The sequence below is a fragment of the Stenella coeruleoalba genome, assembly GCF_951394435.1.
Source record: "Stenella coeruleoalba genome assembly, chromosome: 2".
Classification (NCBI taxonomy): domain Eukaryota; kingdom Metazoa; phylum Chordata; class Mammalia; order Artiodactyla; family Delphinidae; genus Stenella; species Stenella coeruleoalba.
The window spans coordinates 91901099-91926051 of NC_137147.1; the positions used below are offsets into that span (position 1 = coordinate 91901099).

At 37.3% G+C, this 24953-nt stretch overlaps 1 protein-coding gene across 7 annotated transcripts in view; it reads left to right on the forward strand.

Moving 5' to 3' along the window:
- Positions 1–24953, forward strand: part of DTWD1 (DTW domain containing 1) — a 95772-nt gene that overhangs the window by 18402 nt on the left and 52417 nt on the right. For 3 of the 7 annotated variants that reach the window (XR_013827332.1, XR_013827336.1, XR_013827337.1), the window contains exons 6-9: positions 1435–2813; positions 16764–16825; positions 16994–17141; positions 23133–23299. Coding sequence is in view for 1 of the 7 variants with exons in the window: in XM_079914942.1 (XP_079771068.1) it covers positions 1435–1682 (248 nt within the window). In the remaining 6 variants the exon portion in view is untranslated. Of the gene's footprint in view, positions 1–1434; positions 4086–16763; positions 16826–16993; positions 17142–23132; positions 23300–24953 lie in introns of those variants that run through there. The other 4 variants (XR_013827333.1, XR_013827334.1, XR_013827335.1 and 1 more) reach the window with 3 other exon arrangements.

The window sequence follows — 24953 nt, forward strand, 5'->3', positions numbered from 1 at the left end:
TTATAAGTCAGACTGTTTTTTCTGAAATACATCTAGAAATTCATTCCATTGGATCTCCAGTTGGCATATGTTTATTGGCATATTTTTGTTTGTCTATTAATATTTTTCACTCTTGTTCTTGATATATAGTTCTGCTGGGTAGGTAATTTTAGGTTGCCAGTTATTTCCTCTTGGCACTTTGAAGATTTTATTCCAGAGTCTTCAATATTTTATTGTTCCTAATAAAAAGTCTCCTGTCATTTTGATTACCTTTCTTTTGTATATGATCTATCTGTTCTCAATGGCTACTTTAAAAATATTCTCTTTAGTCTTGCTCTTTTGCAGTTACACTACTATAAGGAGGATCTCTGCACTGATTTCTTTGTATTTATCCTCCTTGAGATACATTATGTCATGTATCTGTGACTTTGCATTTTTTAAAATAGTTTCTGAAACAGTCATAGGCATTATCTCTTTAAATGCTATCTCTCATCCATTCTCTTTGCTGTCTCCCACAGAACTCCTATTAGATATATATTTGATCCTTCATATCTCTTAATATCTTGATATGTTTTTATATTATTTATTTCTTGTCATTCTCTGCCACATTTCTTAGGTAGCTGTTAAGTTAAAGTGAGGCGTGATAGTAGGAGATCATTGATGACTCAGAGGTTCCTAGTCTGGGTCAGTGGGCCAATTTTGGTATTACCTTCTTCACTTTTATTTCTCACTTTAAAATAAAATACGATTTTTAGAAAGTATTTGCAAACTAAATATAATGTGAGTCTGAGTATTGGTCTAAGGTACTAAAAGCATTCTGGGTTTGTATGTTGACATGTGAGTTGTAAGAGATGAGAGTACTATTGTATGATTTCATGAGTCATTTCCTCTTTAAATATGCAGGAGCAAGGCATTAGCTGACTGCGTTATTGAGTCTCTGAAACACAGATGTGACAGCTAATTAAACAGCTCTAGGTACTCTGTTCATGAACATAATAGCCAAAAAGTGATAATCCAGAAGTAGTTTTAACAGTATTAAGGACCACTAACCTGCCTACCTGGTCTCAGTGAATTTCAGAACAATATTTTAAATGTCAGTTTATCAAGGAAATGAAACTCTTCTGAAAATTGATGAATTTAGTCCTGTCACAGATTAAAGTCAAAAAAGACACTGGCAAGTAGAAGACAGAAAGAGATGAACATCTTAAATGTTAACTACTTTTAACCAATTTGCTACAGGTCCAAGACTTATACATAACTGTCATGGATAAGATTTCATCCTGTGTTTTATATTGCTTCCGTATATACCTTAATACATTTGAGAAAATATCCTATTTGGAATTGGGATTGAAGGAATTTAAAGAAAATCCTTAAAGTAATTAAGGGAAATTATTATTGTACCACACCCTGTGGTTAACAGGAAATATTTATACTTCTCTTATTTGTTTTTGGCAGGGTTGCTACAAGTTGAGTTGAAAACAAGAAAAACTTGCTTTTGGCGCCATCAAAAAGGAAAGCCAGATACCTTCCTTTCCACAATTGAAGCCATTTACTACTTTCTGGTAGATTATCATACTGATATTTTAAAAGAGAAATACAAAGGACAATATGATAATCTTTTATTTTTCTACTCTTTTATGCACCAGTTGGTAAAGAATGCCAAATGCCCTGGAGACAAGGAAACAAGGAAACTTACCCATTAGTTTTTAGGAAGTCATTTAATGTAATTTTATTTTGCTAAAATCAATAAAATTATAACTGTGCTTTGTTTATTCCTAGGAAATATTTCTGTATAATGTCTGTAAGACCATTTGAAAAAATAAGGTTTTATTTATTTTACTTCATATTTTTTAAAATGAAGTTATTTCTAAGGGAGTTTTCAGAGATAGTGTTGGCTGAAAAATTCAACTTGGCATATCTCAATTTTATTACCATATTTTAATATAATAATGTGTTGTATTTATATATATATGTAATTAGATATAATTAGATATTTGTTTAGAGATCTTCATATCTTTCCACCTGTACTCACAGAGTCTCCTCAAGTAATTTGTTTAAGGTTAATGGCAAACATGGGCAGAACTAGAATTGTAGCTCCAGTCCCATAGGGCTATTTCTTCTTAAGTCCACCCTGTCTGTGGTGGACATTTGTTGCTTTTTTCATCTGCCTGGCATCTTTTTTAGGGAGAAATTGCTAGCAATCATGTCCTATTATAGGGATGGACGTATGACCCGGTTTAGCAAGCAAAGTGCCTAGTGATTGATCCAGGGATGAGCACATGTCCCAACATCCTTCTTGATAAGTGATATGGTTGCTCTAGGAGATAGGGTTTCTTTTTCAAAAAGCAGTGGTTAAAAGCACAGACTCTAGAGCTAGACTATCTAAATCTAAGTCTCAGCTTTCTTTTTTCACCTACCAGTCATTTGTCAGTTTCTTCATTTCTGAAGAGATGGTAATACAGTAGCTATTTTAGGATTATGGTGAGGTTTAACTGAATTAATGTATCTAAGGGGCTTTCAACAGCAGCTGGCATATACTTAAGTGCTATAAATGTGTTTACTCTTTTTATTATTTTATGAAATTGTGAAATAAGCATGATGTATATAATCCTAGAGCTACTGGTGACATCTCTGCTGCAGGTGGCAAGAACTTGCCTTAGAATGAAGCCAGCAAAAGAAAGCAGAGTGGAGAGATAAAAAGACTGAGTCCTGAGGACATCATTTAATCATCTAATCTAGCTGCTTGTGAATGGAACCCTACTGTGCTGAATAGCTTCTGTTTGCCCTCTGGATCCACCCTCCACTCTTTCCCATTCTGCTCTCTGCTCTGTGAGGTAGGTCCCCTTGACCACTGGCTTTTGCTTGGGATCAGCAAATGGAAGCACTGCAGGAGATTGAAGGTTGAAAGGAAAATGAAATTAATTTATTTCCCTTGCTCCTTTCCTGGCAGGTCACCATGGGTTGGGTGTGTCCTTCTACTGAAGGTCATCCTATCAGGCATCCCTTTCCCAGCAGTTATTCCAGTTAACTTCAGGCCCATGCTCCCTCCATTTACCCCTTTTCACTTATATCGTGATGAGTCCAGGGTATTAATAGCCCCAGAGTAGGTCATTATACCTTGCTGGTTTTCCTAAACCCTGCCTATACCTTTGTAAATAGTAATTTTATTATATTTTTCTCAAATGTCCCCATTTGAAGTTGCCCTCTTTCTGGGACACTGACTGTTAAATTTCACCCATGTGGGTGCTAGAAATAACAGTACATTTCCCAAAGTATACTCAGTGGGACACGTGTTTTTATGAATAAATGAGTAATTGGTAAAATTTGTTTGCTGCACCTTATATTCCCCTGTTAGAGATTCAAAAGGCACAAGATGAAAGTGCTGAAAAGTCCTGAAATAAACATTTTGAACTTTATTTAAGTTAGTATTTCTTAAACTTATTTGAATAAGTAATGCCTGCTAATATACTATGGAAATAGAACATTTGAAACATTGTACTTTAGAGCAGTCCCTGATTAATATATATGTGGCAGTTGAGGCCTAAAGAGATTAAGTAACTTGCCTATAAGGTCACACAACTAATTAGTGATAGAACCTTATCTAGAATCTAGGACTTCTGATTTGGTTCAGTGAGGTCACCATTATATTATGCTTTTCATTAAAAGGAATATGGATTATATAAGGTTTGAATATTATTAGTCCCATACTCTTAGCCAGATAAACTAGCTGACTTCCCTATTAGTTAATAGGCAATAACTGGCTAGCAGTTATTTTTCAAGAATGGAATTAAAATGGATTTCTTCATGTTTAGAACTTGACCTTGGGAACAGAAGAAGGCCTGAATTGATTTAAGCAGGGCCAAAGTTGGATTCCTCTGGGCTAAATTTGAACTTTCCTGAGCCAAAATCTATTGCCATTTAACTGGCTCTCCAAACCAACAAAATATAATTGTTAAAAGGGAGAGGGGGGATAAAAGAACTCATTTGCCCCTATCTTACAGCTGTCTTAAGAAAGATAACCCATATACTCCATAAGAGCCTAATTTATAACTAAGGCCAGAAAAATCTTAAGTTTTTCCCCCCAAGTAATAATAATACCTGTTTGAACAATGAATTGTCTGTACTTGTCTTGTTTTTCTTTGGTATGAAAGACTGTAAAAATGACACTAGTTTTTTACTCCTCCCTGTATTCTTTTTTTCATGCTCCTTTGAAGTACATTCTCAAGTACTTTCTGGGCCATATGTATTTCCAAACATCTGGTGTATTGCTACTTACTCTTGTGCTACTGCTGTCACCATAAACACATACATGTCTGGGTTAGCCTCCTTGAGGGTGAGACATGCATGAAGCAGAGCCAGGTTACCCTGGTCACCCTAGCTGAATCCTGTCTTCGATTGGCTGATAGCCAGTCAAGCCCCATGTATGTGAACCATCTCAGCCAAGATCAGCAGAACCACCTAACTGACACCTATCTGATTCCAGATTTGTGAGCAAGGGAAGTCCATTGTTATGCTTCTGAAGCCTTATAGCTATTATTATACAGCATTATTGTGCCCATATATATCTCATCTTTGGATATAGTATCAGACACACCTTCCTCAAGTGCCTTCTCACATTCTTGGCCCCACTGTTTCCTAGGCCACCAGCCACTTTGCCATAGCTACCACCCTACATAGTGACACACTACTAGCAGGCTGGAGTGATTCTTCTGCCTGAGGTCAACTAGCCATGTGCTCAGAATCTCTGGCCCATCCCAACGCTTCTGGACTCAAGGAAGCATCATGCCACAGGGTTTCCCCAGTGATTGTCAAAAGGGCTAGATGATGCAATCTGGAAGAGCAGTGAAGTTAACTGTCTGGAAAACTTGGATCAATGGACTAGAAGAAGCCATTGGACAAATTCCTCTCCCTTCTCATGGACTATTCTGAGGCATAGTTTTTCACCCTCCTGCCCAGAGAGGTACCATGTAGCCAAACAACTGTACTTGCCAAATTATCAGCAGTGTCTCTTCATGGCTTTTCATGAAACAGAAACCAAATGCTATACAGTAATTTATCAATTTGCATTTGCTCCCAATCTCTGCTAGCCTTACTCCCTTACTCTCACCAGCCTAGATTTCCCCTTCTAATAAAGCAATAGATTTAATTTTTGCCTGAGCCTCTCCTTTCTAGAGAAGCCAGGTGGTTTAGTCTGTATTTGGTGAGGAAAGCAGATTCATTAAAGTATTACATGAATGAAGAGCTTTAATAAAGGAATTGGGGTTCACCCAAATATGGGAGTTGCTGGGGAAATAAAGGTCTGGAAGACCAGCAGAAGAGAATTAGAGAAACATTCACTAACTAGTTCGGCCCGAGATGTTCAAAGTACTCATGGCTTAGTTTGTAGAAATGTATATGTATTGAACATACCGCTTTTCTAATTTCCTTAATCTTTCTAGTAGCCCTTTGATTTAGCTGAAAGGCATCTCTTTAATTCCTTCAGAGGTTGTACAAAATAAGTGTATAGTTAGACCTTGCTTGGTCTTTTACTTGAGGCCATAATAATGGCAATACCCTGGATTTGTTCTTTGTCCTAAGGTTATATTTCATGATCAAACATTTGATTTGGTGAAAAACAATTTCATTTTGCAATCTAGGCTCTATATTCCCTCTCAATAATACCTACATTACCACTTCCTTATTTTTGAGCTTGTCTTAGGGTACCTTATAAATTGCAGTGAATAGCAGCCAGCTTATTCTTTCAAAATTCTACCTCAAACTCTCACCAATGCCATGAGGGTATTAGGTACGTTTCTGTCTTCCATGTTACTGCAGATGATAATTTTACCACACTTTTGCCTCCAAATACTGACAATTAAAAGACCCTAGTGTGGGGGCCCCTTAACCAGTCTCAGCCGCCCAGCCACAACCCCCTGTGTCCAGTAACCTGGATGATAGAAACCAGCTCCACAGAGAGAAACAAAACAGTAAAATAAACCAGGAACAATGCTTCACTGAAATGTTCCCTGAGTCATCAGCGCTGCAGACACAACACGGGATCTTCAGCATCAGGTTCAAAAGTCAGGGCTCTGGGTCACAAAAAATGTGGCCCCTTACCACCTCCTCAGTGGAAAGAACTGTGTGTGTTTTCTTTAGTGTGATAGAAACAGCACACTGAAGCTGCAAACATTTAAATGCCCACAGGCTGTTAAGGGTTGTAAACTTCTTGAATCCAGGCAGAGAAAACAACAGCCCCCAAAGGAGAAAAAGTTTACTCACCCATAAAATTCATGAGTAAGAGAAATTTTTAATTTGTATATTATTTATGACTGTGATCAACTACTTGGTCACCTGAATAAAAGGTTGTATAGGAAAAAAAAAAGACCCTAGTGAAAAATTTGGCTAAACACTCAATGAGCCTGCAATGAAGACCACCACCCATCAATAATGCTTGGTGAAAGACTCCAAATTAGAAAGAGGTGCGGGAAATCCAAAGGAAACAGACAAGCAGAGAACGAAAGGAAAAAAAAGAACTAAATATCTTCAAAAAAAAAGAAACTATATTGTATTCACAAAACAAGAATGGTATAGTATGAAAAAGAACAAGCACTAGACAAAAAAGAGATCCTGGGGAGACCTTCAAGATGGCAGAGGAGTAAGAGATGGAGATCACCTTCCTCCCCACAAATACATCAGAAATACCTCTACATGTGGAACAACTGCTACAGAACACCTACTGAATGCTGGCAGAAGACCTCAGACTTCCCAAAAGGGTCTTGGTGCTCCAACCAGGTGTCAGGCCTGTGCCTCTGAGGTGGGAGAGCCTAGTTCAGGACATTGGTCCACCAAGGACCTCCTGGCTCCACGTAATACCAAATGGCGAAAGCTCTCCCTGAGATCTCCATCTCAACACTAAGACCCAACTCCACGCAACGACCAGCAAGCCACAGTGCTGGACACCCTATGCCAAACAACTAGCAAGACAGGAGCACAACCCCACCCATTAGCAGAGAGGCTGCCTAAAATCATAATAAGCCCACAGACACCCCAAAACACACCACTGGACCAGTCCTGCCCACCAGAAAGACAAGATCCAGCTTCATCCACCAGAACACAGGCACTAGTCCCCTCCACCAAGAAGCCTACAAAACACACTGAACCAACCTTAGCCACTAGGGGCAGACACCAAAAACAACGGGAACTATGAACCTGCAGCCTGCGAAAGGGAGACCCCAAACTCAGTAAGTTAAGCAAAATGAGAAGACAAATACACAGCAGATGAAGGAGCAAAGTAAAAACCCACCAGACCAAACAAATGAAGAGGAAATAGGCAGTCTGCCTGAAAAAGATTTCAGAAAAATGATAGTAAAGATGATCCAAAATCTTGGAAATACAATGGAGAAAGTACAAGAAACGTTTAACAAGGACCTAGAACTAAAGAGCAAACAAACAATGATGAACAACACAATAATGAAATTAAAAATTCTCTAGAAGGAATCAGTAGCAGGATAACTGAGGCAGAAGAACAGATAAGTGACCTGGAAGATAAAATAGTGGAAATAACTACTGCAGAGCAGAATAAATTAAAAAAATTAAAGAATTGAGGACAGTCTTAGAGACCTCTGGGACAACATTAAATGCACCAACATTTGAATTATAGGGGTTGCAGACGAAGAAAACAAAAAGAAAGGGACTGGGAAAATATTTGAAGAGATTATAGTTGAAAACTTCCCTAATATGGGAAAGGAAATAGTCAATCAACTACAGGAAGCACAGAGAGTCCCATGCAGGATAAATCCAAGGAGAAACACGCCAAGTCACATATTAAACTATCAAAAATTAAATACAAAGAAAAAATATTAAAAACAGCAAGGGAAAAGCAACAAATAACATACAAGGGAATCCCCATAAGGTTAACAGCTGATCTTTCAGCAGAAACTCTGCAAGCCAGAAGAGTGTGGCAGGGCATTTTTAAAGCAATGAAAGGGAAAAGCCTACAACCAAGATCACTCTACCCAGCAAGGATCTCATTCGGATTCAACGGAGAAATTAAAACTTTTAGAGACAAGCAAAAGCTAAGAGAATTAAGCACCACCAAACCAGCTTTACAACAAATGCTAAAGGAACTTCTCTAGGCAGAAAACACAAGAGAAGGAAAAGACCTACAATAACAAACCTGAAACAAGAAAATGGTAATAGGAACATATATATCGATAATTACCTTAAATGTAAATGGACTAAATGCTACAACCAAAAGACATAGACTGGCTGAATGGATACAAAAACAAGACCTGTATATATGCTGTCTACAAGAGACCCACTTCAGACCTAGGGACACATACAGACTGAAAATGAGGGGATGGAAAAAGATATTCCATGCAAATGGAAATCAAAAGAAAGCTGGAGTAGAAATTCTCATATCAGACAAAATAGACTTTAAAATAAAGACTATTACAAGAGACAAGGCCACTACATAATGATCAAGGGATCAATCCAAGAAGATACAACAATTGTAAATATATATGCACCTAGCATAGGAGCACCTCAAACATAAGGCAAATGCTAACAGCCATAAAAGGGGAAATAGACAGTAACACAACCATAGTAGGGGACTTTAACAGGCCACTTTCACCAATGGACAGATCATCGAAACTGAAAATAACTAAGGCAACACAAGCTTTATTTATTTTATTATTATTTAAATTTATTTATTTTATTTTATTTTTGGCTGCGTTGGGTCTTTGTTGCTACGCACGGGCTTTTCTCTGGTTGTGGTGAGTGGGGGCTACTCTTCATTGAGGTGTGTGGGCTTCTCTTGTTGTGGAGCACGGGCTTTTGGCATGTGGGCTTCAGTAGTTGTGGCTCATGGGCTCTGGAGCGGCAACACAAGCTTTAAATGACACATTGAACAAGATGGACTTAATTGATATTTATAGGACGTTTCATTCAAAAACAACAGAATAAAAAAAAAACACAACAGAATAGACTTTCTTCACAAGTGCTCATGGAACATTCTCCAGGATAGATCATACCTTGGGTCACAAATCAAGCCTTAGTAAATTTTTAAAAATTGAAATTGTATCAAGTATCTTTTCTGACCACAATGCTATGATACTAGATATCAATAACAGGAAAAAAAATCTATAAAAAATACAACACATGGAGGCTAAACAATACAGTACATAATAACCAAGAGATCACTGAAGAAATCAAAGAGGAAATCAAAAAATACCTACAAACAAATGACCATGAAAACATGACGACCCAAAACCTATGTGATGCAGCAAAAGCAGTTATAAAAGGGAAGTTTATATCAATACAATCCTAGCTCAAGAAACAAGAAAAATCTCAAATAAACAACCTAATCTTACACCTAAAGCAATTAGAGAAAGAACAAGAAAACCCTAAAGTTAGCAGAAGGAAAGAAATGATAAAGATCACATCAGAAATAAATGAAAAAGAAATGAAGGAAATGATAGCAAGATAAATAAAACTAAAAGCTAGTTGTTTGAGAAGATTAAAAAAATTGATAAACCATTAGCCAGACTCATCAAGAAAAAAATGGAGAAGACTCAAATCAATAGAATTAGAAATGAACAAGGAGAAGTAACAACTGACACTGCAGAAATACAAAGGATCATGAGAGATTACTACAAGCAACTCTATGCCAATAAAATGGACCACCTGGAAGAAATGGACAAATTCTTACAAAAGCACAACCTTCTGAGACTGAACCAGGAAGGAATAGAAAATATAAACAGACCAGTCACAAGCACTGAAAATGAGACTGTGATTAAAAATCTTCCAACAAACAAAAACCCAGGACCAGATGGCTTCACAAGTGAATTCTATCAAACATTTAGAGAAGAGCTAACACCTATCCTTCTCAAACTATTCCAAGATACAGCAGAGGCAGGAACACTCCCAAACTCATTCTACAAGGCCACCATCACTGATACCAAAACCAGAGAAAGATGTCACCAAAAAAGAAGACTACAGGCCAATATCACTGATGAACATAGATCCAAAAATCCTCAACAGAATACCAGCAAACAGAATCCAAAAGCACATTAAAAGAGTTATACACCATGATCAAGTGGGGTTTGTCCCAGGAATGCAAGGATTCTTTAATATACAAAAATCAATCAATGTGATACACCATATTAACAAACTGAAGGAGAAAACCATATCATCTCAATAGATGCAGAAGAAGCTTTTGACAAACTTCAACACCCATTTATGATAAAAACCCTGCAGAAAATAGGCATAGAGGGAACTTTCCTCAACATAATAAAGGCCACATATGACAAACCCACACCAACATTGTTCTCAATGGTGAGATAATGAAACCATTTCCTCTAAGATCAGGAGCAAGACAAAGTTGTCCACTCTCACCACTATTATTCAACATAGTTTTGGAAGTTTTAGCCACAGCAATCACAGAAGAAAATGAAATAAAAGGAATCCAAATTAGAAAAAAAGTAGTTAAGCTGTCACTGTTTGCAGTTGACATGATACTATACATAGAGAATCCTAAAGATGCTACCAGAAAGCTACTAGAGCTAATCGATGAATTTGATAAAGTAGCAAGTTACAAAATTAATGCACAGAAATCTCTTGCATTCCTATACACTAATGATGAAAAATCTGAAAGAGAAATTAAGGAAACACTCCCATTTACCGTTACAACAAAAACAATAAAATACCTAGGAATAAACCCACCTAAGGAGACAAAATACCTGTATGCAAAAAACTTTAAGACACTGATGAAAGAAATTAAAGGTGATACAAACAGATGGAGAGGTATACCATGTTCTTGGATTGGAAGAATCAACATTGTGAAAATGAGTATACTACCCAAAGCAATCTACAGATTCAATGCAATCCCTATCAAACTACCAATGGCATTTTCCACAGAACTAGAATGAAAAATTTCACAATTTCTATGGAAACACAAAAAACCCCAAATAGCCAAAGCAATCTTGAGAAAGAAAAACAGAGCTGGAGGAATCAGGCTCCCTGACTTCAGACTATACTAGAAAGCTACAGTTATCAAGACAGTATGGTACTGGCACAAAAGCAGAAATATAGATCAATGTAGCAGGATAGAAAGCCCAGAGATAAACCCATGCACGTATGGTCACCTTATCTTTGATAAAGGGGGCCAGAATATACAATGGACAAAAGATAGCCTCTTCAGTAAGTGATGCTGGGAAAACTGGACAGCCACATATAAAAGAATGAAATTGGAACACTCCCTAACACTGTAGAGAAAAATAAACTCAAAATGGATTAATAACTTAAATATAAGGCCAGACACTATAAAACTCTTAGAGGAAAACATAGGCAGAACACTATATGACATAAATCACAGGAAGATCCTTTTTGACCCACCTCCTAGAGAATTGGAAATAAACAAAAAAAAGTAAACAGATGGGACCGAATGAAACTTAAAACTTTTGCACAGCAAAGGAAACCATAAACAAGATGAAAAGACAGCCCTCAGAATGGGAGAAAATATTTGCAAATAAAGCAACTGACAAAGGATTAATCTCCAAAATTTACAAGCAGCTCATGCAGCTCAATATCAAAAAACAAATAACCCAATCCAAAAATGGGCAGAAGACCTAAGTAGACATTTCTCTAGAGAAGGTATACGGATTACCAACAAACACATGAAAGGATGCTCAACATCACTAAACATTAGAGTAATGCAAATCAAAACTACAATGAGGTGTCACCTCACACCAGTCAGAATGGCCATCATCAAAAAATCTACAAAGAAGAAATGCTGGAGAGAGTGTGGAGATAAGGGAACCCTCTTGCACTATTGGTGGAAATGTAAACTTACCCAGCCACTATGGAGAACAGTACGAAGGCTCCTTAAAAAACTAAAAATAGAACTACCATATGACCCAGCAATCCCACTACAAGGCATATACCCTGAGAAAACCATAATTCAAAAAAGTCATGTACTATGTTGTTCATTGCAGCTCTATTTACAATAGCCAGGACATGGAAGCAACCTAAGTGTCCATTGACAGATGAATGGATAAAGAAGAGGTGGCGCATATATACAATGGAATATTACTCAGCCGTAAAAAGAAACGAAATTGAGTTATTTGTAGTGAGGTGGATGGACCTAGAGACTGTCATACAGAGTGAAGTAAGTCAGAAAGAGAAAAATAAATACCGTATGCTAGCACATATGTATGGAATCTAAAAAAAGAAAAAGATAAAGGTTTTGAAGAACCTAGGGGCAGAACAGGAATAAAGTCACAGAAGTAGAGAATGGACTTGAGGATATGGGGAGGGGGAAGCATAAGCTGGGACAAAGTGAGAGAGTGGAATGGACTTATATACACTACCAAAGGTAAAATAGATAGCTAGTGGGAAGCAGCCGCATAGCACAGTGAGATTAGCTCGGTGCTTTGTGACCACCTAGAGGGGTGGGGTAGGGAGGGTGGGAGGGAGACCCAAGAGGGAGGAGATATGGGGAAAGAAAAGAAGGGAGAAACCAAAAGGGAGGAGAGGGCATCAAGAAAGCAGCAAAGGGAAATCCCAGGATTCATCCATTCAACAGAAATTTTTGGTTGCCTACTACATGCCAGATTCTTTTCTAGGTAATGGATATAGCACATTAGGTAATAAGTGCTAAGAAGGAAAATAAAGCAGAGTAAGATACAAACAGTGACTGGTGCACGAAAGAGATGCTATTTTAAATAAGGTCATCTTGGAAAGCCTCAATAAGGTAGAATCGAGCAGAGACCTGAATGAAGGGAGAGAAAGTGAGTGTGCAGATAACACAAAGAATAGCATTCTGAGGAAAGGGAACAAGTATGTGCAGAGGCCCTGAGGCAACAATATACTTGGCATGTTTGGGAAATAGGAAGGAAGCCAGTTTAGCTGGACCAACTTGTGGGAGGGGAAAAAGTGGTTGAGGACTGGATCATAGTGGAGTAGGGATAAGGGGTCACATCTTTAATGCTTTGGAGACCACAGTAGTTGTTTGGATTTTACTCTGAGTGAGATATGAAGCCATTGGAGGGTTTAAGCAAAGGAGTGACAAGATTTGACTTATATTTTTAAAGGATTATTCTGACTCATTTGTGAAAAATAGACTGTAAGAGGGTAAGGAGTTAAGTAGGAAGATTAATTAGAATACTATTTCAATAGTCCATGTGAAAGATGATACTTGCTTGGACAAGAGCAGTCATGATAATAAAAGAGTGGTAAGGAATGGTCAGATCCTGGATATATTTGAAGTTAGAGCCAAAGATGATTTGCAAATGGATTAGGTGCTCTGATAGATATGGAGATGTGCTGCCTTGATCCCCCTTCCAGGAAAGACTTGATGAACCTCAGGAAGTGTGGAGGACAGAAATTCTCCAGCTGTCAGCACTTCATCTGCAGCAGCTATAGAAAACACTTTACCTGAGGTCACATCCTCCCTAGATCTGAGGACCGAACACAATGGGGATGTAAAACCCTTGCCATTTCAGCCTAATGCATCACATTATGTCAGGCAAAACTCACTCCAGAGCTTCCTCCTTTGCAGCTTGACTTCTTCCTCTGCACAATCTGCTTCTTCCCCTTCCCTTGACAAGTGCTCTGTGATAAATACCTTGCAGCCCCAATTCCATCTCAGGATCTTCAAAGAACCGTACTGTGACAGTTGGTCCCAGTAGTGGTCTAAGATGCCTGTGAGGAACCCATCACATGTGGCACATGGAACATAAGGAGCCCCTGGCTCAAGGTGGCAGCTTTCACCAGTGGTAAAATGAGAGAGTTCACCTGTGGAAGAGAATGAACTAGTGAGTGCAGGATATCAGGTACTTGAGACTCATGAAGGAACTCATAGAGTTAAGAATACCAGAATTGGATGGCTAAGTACCACTGATGCTCTACAGAAAGTGGGCCTCTTTAGTTGCACACAAAGCTTGTCCAGAACTGAGTAGTCTGAGTGGCTGAACTGGCGATTGTCCTAGGAGAAGAAATATTGGAAGATCAACCACAGGCAGTCTGAAATAGAGGCCTATGGATGGACATATTGGCACTGAGCATGAGCATGAACAGTGAAGGTCTTTGTATCCCATGTAACACCCACCAGAGAGCATCCACTACTGAAGAGGCACTAAACAATAAAGAAGACTGAATAAATTGCCCAGTTGACATCATCTGCCTCAGTCATTGGCCAACTGGTGCTGGCCCTTGGGCACATGAACGGAGTGTCCACTGGAGAAGGGATGAAGACAGAGTGTGGGTTCAACTGATCAAGGCTAATTTAGCTTCTGCTGCTGCTGAATGCCCAAACTGCCAGCAATAGAGAGCAACACTGAGCTCCCGATATGACACCATTCCTTGAGACCAAGTGTCAAGTTGGCTACGTTAGGCCCCTTCCATTCTGGAGTGACCACCTGTTTCTTGTTACGGGAGTAGACACATATTCCAGATATGGGGTTGCTTTTCCTACCCAAAGAGCCTCAGCCAGTACCACCATCTGAGTGTTATGTAATATTAGATTCACTAGCATGAGATCTCACATAATGTCACATCAAACCAGGGAAACTGTTTTGCAAAAAAAGGAAGTGCAGGAGTGGACCCTTATCCCCAGGATCCACTGATAATGTCACATATCTCACCACCCAGACACTGCCAGCTTGATAGGGCCTCGGAGCAACCTGCTGAAGGTACAGCTGAATGCCAGTTCAGAGGCAATACTCTGAAAGAGTGAGATGCCATACTCCAAGATGTATTATACGCATTGGATCAAAGATATTTGTATGGCACTGTGCCTCCGTACAAAAAATATGGGTCTAGGCGCCAAGGGGTGAAAGCAGAAGTGTCCCTAGCCCTTACAATCACTTCTAAGGACCCTTAAAGTGCTATTTATGTTTCCTGTCTTCACAACTCTGAACTCTGCGTATTGAGAGGTCTTGGTCCCTAAAAGGGATACACTTCTAAGAAATAGAGCAAAAATTCCATTGAAATATAAGCTGCAGCTGCTACCTGGGTACTTTGGGCTCCTTGTGCCCAGAGACCAGCAGGCAAGAAAAGGGGACACCTTCTTGCCAGGGATAATTGACTCTGATCATCAGAAGGAGATAGGGATCCTGTTACACTCACCATTAAGGTAGGAAAGAGTAAATATGGAGCCCACTTAACAAATTGTGAATATAAAGAGAAGGTATAGCAATTCCATCCTGATAAATGCATGATGGCAGAAACTCAGACCCCTCAGGGAATGAGGGTCTAGGTCACAACACCAGGTAAGCCAACAACAGCAGCAGAGGTGGTAGTGGAGGATGAGGGAAATCTAGAATTGATAGTGGAGGGGGGAGATGACAAGTATTCTACAGCCTTACTACAGCAGTAGGGACTGTAGTTTGTCCCACTAACCTCTATCTTCTAAGTTCCCCTCAGGAAAAGAGGCCCCTTCACTCTTGTAGGAGCTGCTTCCTAAACATACATGGAGAAATAGACCTATATGAAGCAAGGTGTGGATTGTGGTAAGCAAAGAGATATGCTGTCCAGATTCATCTTCAAGAAAGGGCTTGCTGCCCAATCGCAAGGAATGAGGTCAGCAACCTCCAGCTTCCAGTTTCTTCACGGCCTAGCTCAACTGCAGAGAGCCACTTTGCTTCAGGTCCTGCCCTTCCTACATTTGGTGACTGAGTGAGATCAGCTGCATGCAGCTGCAGAAGTGACCCCAGCACACATGGGGAGCAAAAAATATAAACAGTCAAACAGTGAATTAAGAGAATTTATAAATGATTGTTATTATTTTAAAACACTACATTTTTGGAGGTGATTTGTTATTCAGCAACAGATAGAGAAATTGGCATCTGGAGTAGCATGTAATCTTAACAAAATGCAGAAACATATGGTACTGGCTTTAAGACTAGGTAGCAGGTTGGGGATTGGAAGAGTGTCAAGAAGACTGCTAGTGGAGGCTGAAAGGTGATTGTGGTAGACGGAATAATGCTCCCCTACCTCAAGATATCCACATCCTAATCCCCAGAAAATATGGATATGTTACCTTACATGGTAAAAGGGACTTGGCAGATGTGATTAAGGTTCTTGAGATGTAGAGGTTACCTTGGGTTATCCAGATGGGCCAATATAAACACAAGGGTCCTTAAAGTGGAAGAGGGATACATAAGAGGAGGTCAGAGTGATACGAAATTAAGACTCTGTTGCTGGCTTTGCAGATGGGCGAGGGGAACCACAAGCCAAAGAATGTGGGCAGCCTCTAGAAGCTGGAAGAGGCAAGGGAACATATTCTTCTCTAAGAGCCTCCAGAAAGGAATATTGTTCAGCCAACATCTTGATTTTATTCCTGTGAGATCAGTGTTGTGCTTCTAACCTACAGAACTATATGATAATAAATTTGTGTTGGTTAAGCCTGCTAAGTTTCGTGTTATATTACACAAGCAGGAGAAACATAATACAGGTGGTTAGAAGGCTATTAGCCTTGAAGAATAGTAAACAGACTCTTAGTAGAGGGTGGAAAAAGTCAGTAAGGAAATTATTAAATGGGGGAAAATGTAGGACCTGAGTTATATGGTAACAGAATGCTTGGCAATACTTCTGCCTGCCATAACAAAGAACATAGAAAGTGAACTTGATGAGTTTATAGATCTCTTAAGGAGATTTCCAGGCAGAGTGATGAAAGTACCAATTAACTTTGTACAGCTACGGATGATAATGTACAAGAAGAGAGAAATGAGCTAACAAAGGAACTGTTCAATTTAAAAGAAGAGTTTAAAGGAAATATTTCCAACCCAGTGCTTTCCTTTTCTTAGGAAAAAGGAAGAATGACTGGCGGGCAGAGCCAGAATCCCAGAGGGAGGAGCCAAGAAGCAAGGTGAGGGATGGATTAGGAAATCACCACTAAAGGGATGAACAGAACCACAATCAAAGACTATCCGTTGCCTTTAGCGTAGAGGCCCTCAACAACAATTGTAGTTTTGTGTCTCCCGTTTCCCTGACCCCCTTTCTGACTGGGAGTGTTTGTGTGGTTTTTCTATCCTAGAAAATCTGGACTGAGAGAAGCCACCCCCAAGTAGCTGCACCTGAGGAACAATACCTGAGGCATTTTCTCCACATCTGGACCTGATTTAGATGATAAGAGATTGAAATTAAACTAATGTCATCATGGGACGAGACTTTTAGGGTACGGGGTGAGTATAGTTTTGCATGTAGGTGGGACAAGAATTGTGGCCAGATGGTGGACTATGATAGTTGTCAAAGATGGCCCCCAAATAATTCTTCCCCTCCCCGTACAAGCATACCACTCTTCTCTTCGAGGAGTGGGGTCCATTTTCCTTCCCCTTCAATCTAGGCCAGCCTTGTAACTTACTTTGACCAATAAAATGTGGTGAAAATAAGGCCTGACAGTTTCCATTTTCATGCTGCTGGAGTCCTGAGCCATCATGCTAGAATTCCATGCTATCCTGCTGGAGAGAAGGATCACATGGGGAATCCCTAGAGACACCACATGGAGAGAAAGGCCATATAGGGAAGAAATGAGATGCCCCAATCAATCACATTTTCAAGGCCTCAGACAAGTGAGAGAGGTCTTCTTGAACCTTCTAGCTCAGCTTAGCAACCATCTGAATACAGCCATGTGAGTGATTCCAGCTGACACCATTTGAAACAGAAGAATGACCAGTCAATCCACAGAAACATGAGAAATTTTAAAATCATTTGTTTTAAGCCAGTAAGTTTTGGGATTTTTTTTTATGTGGCAATAGATAATTGATACAGAAATAATTTTATTTGCAGAGGAGAGCTTAAGAGAAAAAGACTTAAGAAGAAAAGACTTGTAGAGAATTGGGGGGACAGACTTTTCCTTTTGAACTGCTTCTCTTTTAGTTGACTGATGGTATCTTCATCAATATAATTTTCTTAAAAATTGTGTGAGCCTTATTTAGCAAATTAGTCCACCCCATTAGACAAAAGCCACTTCCATAAATCTCTTCTAGGCAGGCCCCTCCTACCTTGGGCTGAGAATCCAAGTGCTGTAGAAAATGCCCACAGTATTTATTCTGTATCCTTCAGGGCCTATGAGGCATTGCTTGACATCATTCTAAAATCTTAAAGGGTCTTACAGCCTCTAATTTATTATAACCCTGATACTGTGTTTTATTGTTGGCACTTTGGGCCTTTGTCTTTGCCCCAAGATCATTTATGACATTGAAAATATTTTTCTGGCTGATAGAGATGGGAATAAAAAATGGTAGAGAATACTTCTTAGGCTTCTGGATGTGCTAAGAGTTTATAAGAGATGACATCTACATATTTTACTTTCCTCTCTAGACTCATCATAAAAAGCTTTGAAAATTTAATACTACTTTTTTAAGCTTGAATATAAGTTAAACTTAGAGGTAATATCTATTTTGTTATTAAGTATATTATAAATATTTATGTTATTGTAATACAGTACAGTCATAACAAGCATCCATGAGCATTTAACAAACAACTGTTAATTTCTGAAGCAGAGAAGAACATGAGTGAAAGTTCTGGTTAAATTTTTAGAGTGAAAGCTAACTATTTATTACTTAAGAAATAATTTATGTTTGATTATCCTGTATGAAAGTGTTGATACCAACTGGTTCTCTGCTGGGAGTTCAAAAAACAACTCAAATATGTATAAAAGAATATTTATCTTATTTCCTCTTGACACCAATAACAATGTTTACAATCTTATTATCAAGGGCAATGGTTTCTTTTAACACATGTATATCCTTGACAATGCTGCAAATAGACTCAAATTTTCTAATTATTGATGGCTCCTTTTTCTTTAATTGATTACATATTTGGAATTTTATAACTATCCTGAATCTGAGAAAAATTGCTTTGTTAACCTCAGGGATTTTTTAAGTCTAAGTATAATGGATTGTAAAGATAATGGAATCTTTTAAAGTCTAGATTTCTTCCATTCTCAGAGAAGATTATCTAATCTTTTTATAACTTACTATAGAGGATTTTTTTTCACAGTGATATGTTATTAAATGTTTGCTATTATAACCTTTTTTTCCTCCAGTTTCTCAAGCAAACATTTCACAAACGCTTTAGGAAACTCTAGAGAAACTTTTAATAATTTAACACACAATAAATTCTGATTTTAAAGCACTTAGGAAGGAAGGAAGGAAGGGAAGGAAGGAAGGAAGGAAGGAAGGAAGGAAGGAAGGAAGGAAGGAAGGAAGGGGAGACAATACATTGAACCAAGTAGCCTAATGTTTTATAATCTTAGGGGAAAAAATTCCTTTTTCTCCTTTCAAGACACATTTCCCTGAGAACATGTTTTTTGTGTTTAAAAAACAGAAGTCTTTTGTTACTTTTGGAAAATACTTTTGTAAAGTTAAAAATATTTTCCAAATTTAAGTCTGGACACCTCAATTTATTTTCACAATGGGAAATGAAAATAAATGAGGAGCTATTCCAAAAGTAAATTAATTTTACTTCTCAGATGAAATCAATGTATAGAGATATTTAAAACTGGAACATGGTATCTTGAGAAGTCCAAGCTATCCTTCTAGAGATGTGGCAGATCCTTGGAGGCAGGCACTACGTGGAAAGAAATGCTACACAGGGAATAACTGAAATGCCCCAGTCAATAACACCAAAGCCCCACACACATGAGAGAGACCTTCTTGAACTTTCTTGCTCAGCTTAGCCACCAGCTGAATGCAGCCATAACAGCAAACCCACCTAACATCACTTGAAGCAGCTATAGAAAATAGTTTAACTGGATACCACATATCCTCTATATTGATCAACCAGATAGCTGACTGAATTTTTTTCAATGCCTAGTCAGTGATTCTGTCATATATGAAAGTAGCCATACTTGAAAGCCTTAACTCTAAACAAGAAAAACAAAGGTTTACTAATCATTGCTTTTACCCCCAAGGTTGCTAACATTAGGTCTTTACATTTAATGTGCACTTTAAAAATAATGAGTAGCATATTGCTTATTGAAGTGCGTTTGCAAATTGCTGACAATCACCTTTTTATAACCATTTATTAGAAACAACAAGAAATATTTGCTATTTCAAATTTCAGTTCACTAAAGAGCATGGCATAGTTTATATATCATTCTATATAAAAGATTTTACTTATGGGTTGGTGGACAACTGACCATAATTAAATGATAACCAACTAGTTTTTTAGGGGCAGTGAATTTGGATAAAGAGTTGCTCCTTTTTCTACCTATCTATATTAAGATCTTTTTTCCCAGGTGCAATGGATTGAATGTTTCTGTCCCCACCCCCAGCTCCCCTCAAATTCATATGTTGAAATCCTGATCCCCAGTGTGATGGTGTTAGGAATGGGGGCCTCTCGGAGGTGATTAGGTCATGAGAATGGAATCCTCATGAATGGGACTCCGTGCCCTTATAAGAAAAGAAACCAGAGAGATAATCTCTCCTTACTCTCCTCACATTGGTCAGAACTATACTATATGCACACCCCGAACTAATCATCAGCAAGGGCAGCCCAATCAGTATTTGCCTTTAAACTGGACTGACTTCATTGAAGGGATACATTATTTGAAGTCACTTCTGAATGAAGTTTTTAAGCAAAGAAGTAAGGAGGAAGGGCACGGGTATTGGGTAAAATAATATTTTTCAAATTTTAGATCGCAACCCATTAGTGGATCGTGAAAGCAATTTAATGGAGAGTAATTGACATTAAAAAATTAAATAAAATGGAATAAAATAAGTAAAAATAATAAGCTCATCATATTTAGTTGGCACTAACGTGGTTTACGAAATTTATGAGTTATCTGTGTGTATATTCGGTCATGATGTAAAATGAATTTCTTAGTACAGATCAGAGTTTGAAAGCCACTTGAGTAGACAGCCAGCTGTGTCTGCTATACACAATCCCCACTGGTCTTCTGAAAATTGGTTAAAAAGGAATAGCTGCGTCCAGTGATCCTCCCCTACAAGATATAATGAGGCTCACCAGACAAAAGAGATCCAAGAGTAAAAACTAAAATATGTGAACTCTTTAAAATACATGGGCTTATATAATTATGTAAGGACAGACTAGATAATAATAAAAAGTGCCATCTAATGAGAAATCATGCACCTGGAATTTTACATACTATCTCTTTTAATTTTCTCAGCAATACATCTCTTCTAATACAACTCAATGTTATGTATTATTCTCATTTTAAGGTTAGAAAAAACAGCCAAACAAAGCTCAAAGAGGTTAAATAATTTACTGTGTAAGTCACATAGCAAATAAGTGAGAGAACTGGGATTTAAACTTAAGTCTTTCTGATTAAAAAAAGCTAAAGCTTATTGACTACATTAATTTACCTCCCCAATGCTCACATGCTTCCAAACTATCACTATAACAGCAGTTTTATTCTATGGAACAATGACAGTGTTAACTTAAAATCACTCTAAAATTATGCAAACAAAAGCAACCATATAAAGGAAGGAAATAAAAAACCATAGATTTCAAAATAATTAAGGCTTTTCTGTTGGTGATTTCAAAGTGAGTCATTGACTGTCTTCCTTATTTCTAGTTGAAATTTTCCATTCAGTGCAAGAATAGTGATTTATGATGAATATCTTCTGATTATAGACCACAAGCCAAATAAGTGTTTGTGTTGAAATAAAAAGAAATCTTTTTCTAAACATCTTTATTGGAGTATAATTGCTTTACAGTGGTGTGTTAGTTTCTTCTGTATAACAAAGTGAATCAGCTATATGCATAGGTATATCCCCATATCCCCTCCCTCTTGCGTCTCCCTCCCACCCTCCTTATTCCACTCCTCTAGGTGGTCACAAAGCACCGAACTGATCTCCCTGTGCCATGCAGCTGCTTCCCACTAGCTATCTATTTTACATTTGGTAGTGTATATATGTCAATGCTACTCTCTCACTTCGTCCCAGCTTACCCTTCCCCCTCCCCATGTCCTCAAGTCCATTCTCTAGTAGGTCTGTGTCTTTATTCCTGTCTTGCCCCTAGGTTCATTAGAACCAGTTTTTTTTTTTAGATTCCATGTATATGTGTTAGCATATGGTATTTGTTTTTCTCTTTCTGACTTACTTCCCTCTGTATGACAGACTCTAGGTCCATCCACCTCACCACAAATAACTCAATTTCATTTCTGAAATAAAAAGAAATCTTAAGTACAATTTTTATATATAAAGCAACCATTTTCTCTATATCAAGAGATGAACTGGTTATATATTTAGCATTTTAAGCTCTTATTTCATTTTTTTTCATTTATAGATTTATAGACCATTTGTCTGCTTGAACAGTTGGATACAAATAGTTTTATTACTGAGTGCTTTAAGATGAATGATGTTTGCGTCTTGGTGCCTCAAAGAAAGACCTTAAACCTTCTCTGTTTCACCCACTAAAATAGAATATGTGCTATAGCTATTAGAAAGAACTGCAGTTTTATGAATATAATAATGCAAAAGTAAAATTAATCACAAATAACCAATAAATATGTGATAACTTCATGAAAGATGTATTCCTATCTAACAAGAAATACTATGGTTTCTCATTCTAAATGGAGGGTTGGAATGGATGTATAATGCTAATATTTGAAGACCTAATCTCCTGCTATTATTTGCAATGTTATTCTTGAGAATTTTTCTTCCTTATTTGTGTTGAAAGATGAATAAATTCAATGTACGTAAGATCATTAAGACAATGCAAATAGAATGTAATTTTTCAATATTTCTGATATACGTTAATTGACCCAAATGTACAGAGCATATTATATATGAATTATAGGAAACTAACATTCTACTAGAAGCTTAAGGTAGACTATTCATTATAATGTTTTAAGCCTAGCTTCCAGCTATCTTCTAGCTACCTAGCTTATTCTCAGCTGCTACTGTCCATGAGTAATTGTTATACTTTGGAGTATATCAGACATGTTAATAACACCCAGAAGAACATATTTTGAAATGTAAATTTATTGAAAAACAAAAATAGAATACATTTGAAAGCTAAATTGAACACTTATTCAACAAATATTTATTGACCATCCTCTATATGCCACTATGCTTGTGACTGTTTTTTAAATTTTTGACTTCCAAATGTTCATTGCTAGTATTTAGAAATGTGCTTTGTTTTGTGTATTGGACTTCTATCCTGTGAATTTGCTAAACTCACCTTTTTTTTTTTTTTTTTTTTAGGTTTCTTGGGCTTCTACATAGACAGCTCTATCATCTGTGAATAGAGACTGTTTTGTTTCTTCCTTCCCAGTAAGTATGCTTTTTATTTCTTTTCTCTAGTTTCGATATCAAGGTAATATTGGCTTCCTAAAATGAGTTGAGAAGTGTTCCCTCCTCTTGTGTTTTATGAAAGAACTTGTATAGATTTTTATTCTTTCTTTCTTAAATGTTTGGTAGAATTGACCAATGAAACCATCCAGGCTGGAATTTTCCATTTTTGGAAAGTTTATAAGTGAAATTCAATGAATAGATATAGGAAAATTATCTATTTTTTTTTAATGAGTTTTGACAGTTTATCTCTTTCAAAAATTGGTCCAAATCATCTGAGTTGTATAATTTACGGGCAGTGAGTTGCTTGTAGGATTCTCTTATTACCCTTTTAATGTCTGTAAGGTTTATGGTCTTCTATTTTTTCTTGATCAATCTAGATAGTGGTTTATCAATTTTATCAATCTTTCAAAGAATAAACTTTTTTTACCTTGATTTCCTCTAATTTTTATTTAACCAATTCTATTGACTTATGCTTTTATATTTATCATTTCTTTTTTTTTTTTTTTTTTTTGCTTACTTTGAGTTCAATTTGCTTTTTTTCCTGGTATTTTCACATTAAAACTTAGATTATTGATTCCACATCCTTCTTCTTTTCCAGTATAAGCATTTAATGCTATAAATTTCCTTCTGAGCACCGCTGTAGCTGCATCCCATAAGTTTTGATTTTTTTTTTTTCATTTTCAGTCAGTTCAAAATAATTTCTGATTTTCTTTGAGACTTCCTATTTGACCCATGAATTATTTAAAAGTGTGCCATTTAATTTTCAAACATTTGGAAATTTTCTAGAAAGTAATTGATTTCCAATGTAATTCCTTTTGATCAGAGAACAAATTATTATTGTTCAATTATTTTGAATTTGTTATGATTTGCATAGTGGCCCAGGATTTGATCTATCATCATGAATTTCCATGTGCACTTGAAAGAAATGTATATTCTACTGTTGTTGGAGTTTCCTTTAAGTGTTAAGCAGGGTAAGTTGATTGATAGTGTTGCTCAAGTGTTCTGTAATCAGTAGGAGAGATAGGATGTAGTTGGCTTACTCCATCTTGGCCAGCAGTGGAAATTTAGGTTGGATTTTGAACCCAGATTTTTCTGACTGATAAATTGGTATTCTTTTCATTATGCCATAATGAAATATTCAGGATCTCTGAAAGCTCTAAAAACCCCTTATTTATTATGCAATGTAATTCTTGATCCTAATAAATTCATTTTTATGCAGCAAGTAAATTTTATTTTTGCTTTAAAGGGAAATATCAAAACCTACTTAGGAAATGAACAAGTTTTCCTTGTTCTTTGAATACACTTTAAACTTTTTATTAAGTTGCTCCTTGCATACAGGCTTTGCATATATTTATGCAAATTTTAAAGGCATGCCCTTCTGACTATCTCTTGCAAAGGATAATAGCTGGATTCATTTCCTTTTAGAGTCAAAGAGTTACTTCTTAGCTTTATAGGGAAAACTGAAGCATAGTGAAGGAAAGATATCTACTAAACCACTGAATCAGGTGTTGAATTTGAGCTTTTATTTTCTTCTGGCTGATCACTCTACTGTGTTTTCTTCCATTCATGGTGAATTAGACAGGCAGGTTAGAGCAGTGTTTCTCAGTATTAAAAAAAATAAAGAAAGAAAAAAGAAAAAGAAAAGAAACAACAACAAAACTGTTCCCCTTTCACAAATACAAATATCCCAAACTCTCCTTCTACTACATTTACATTTTCTAAATAAATGAA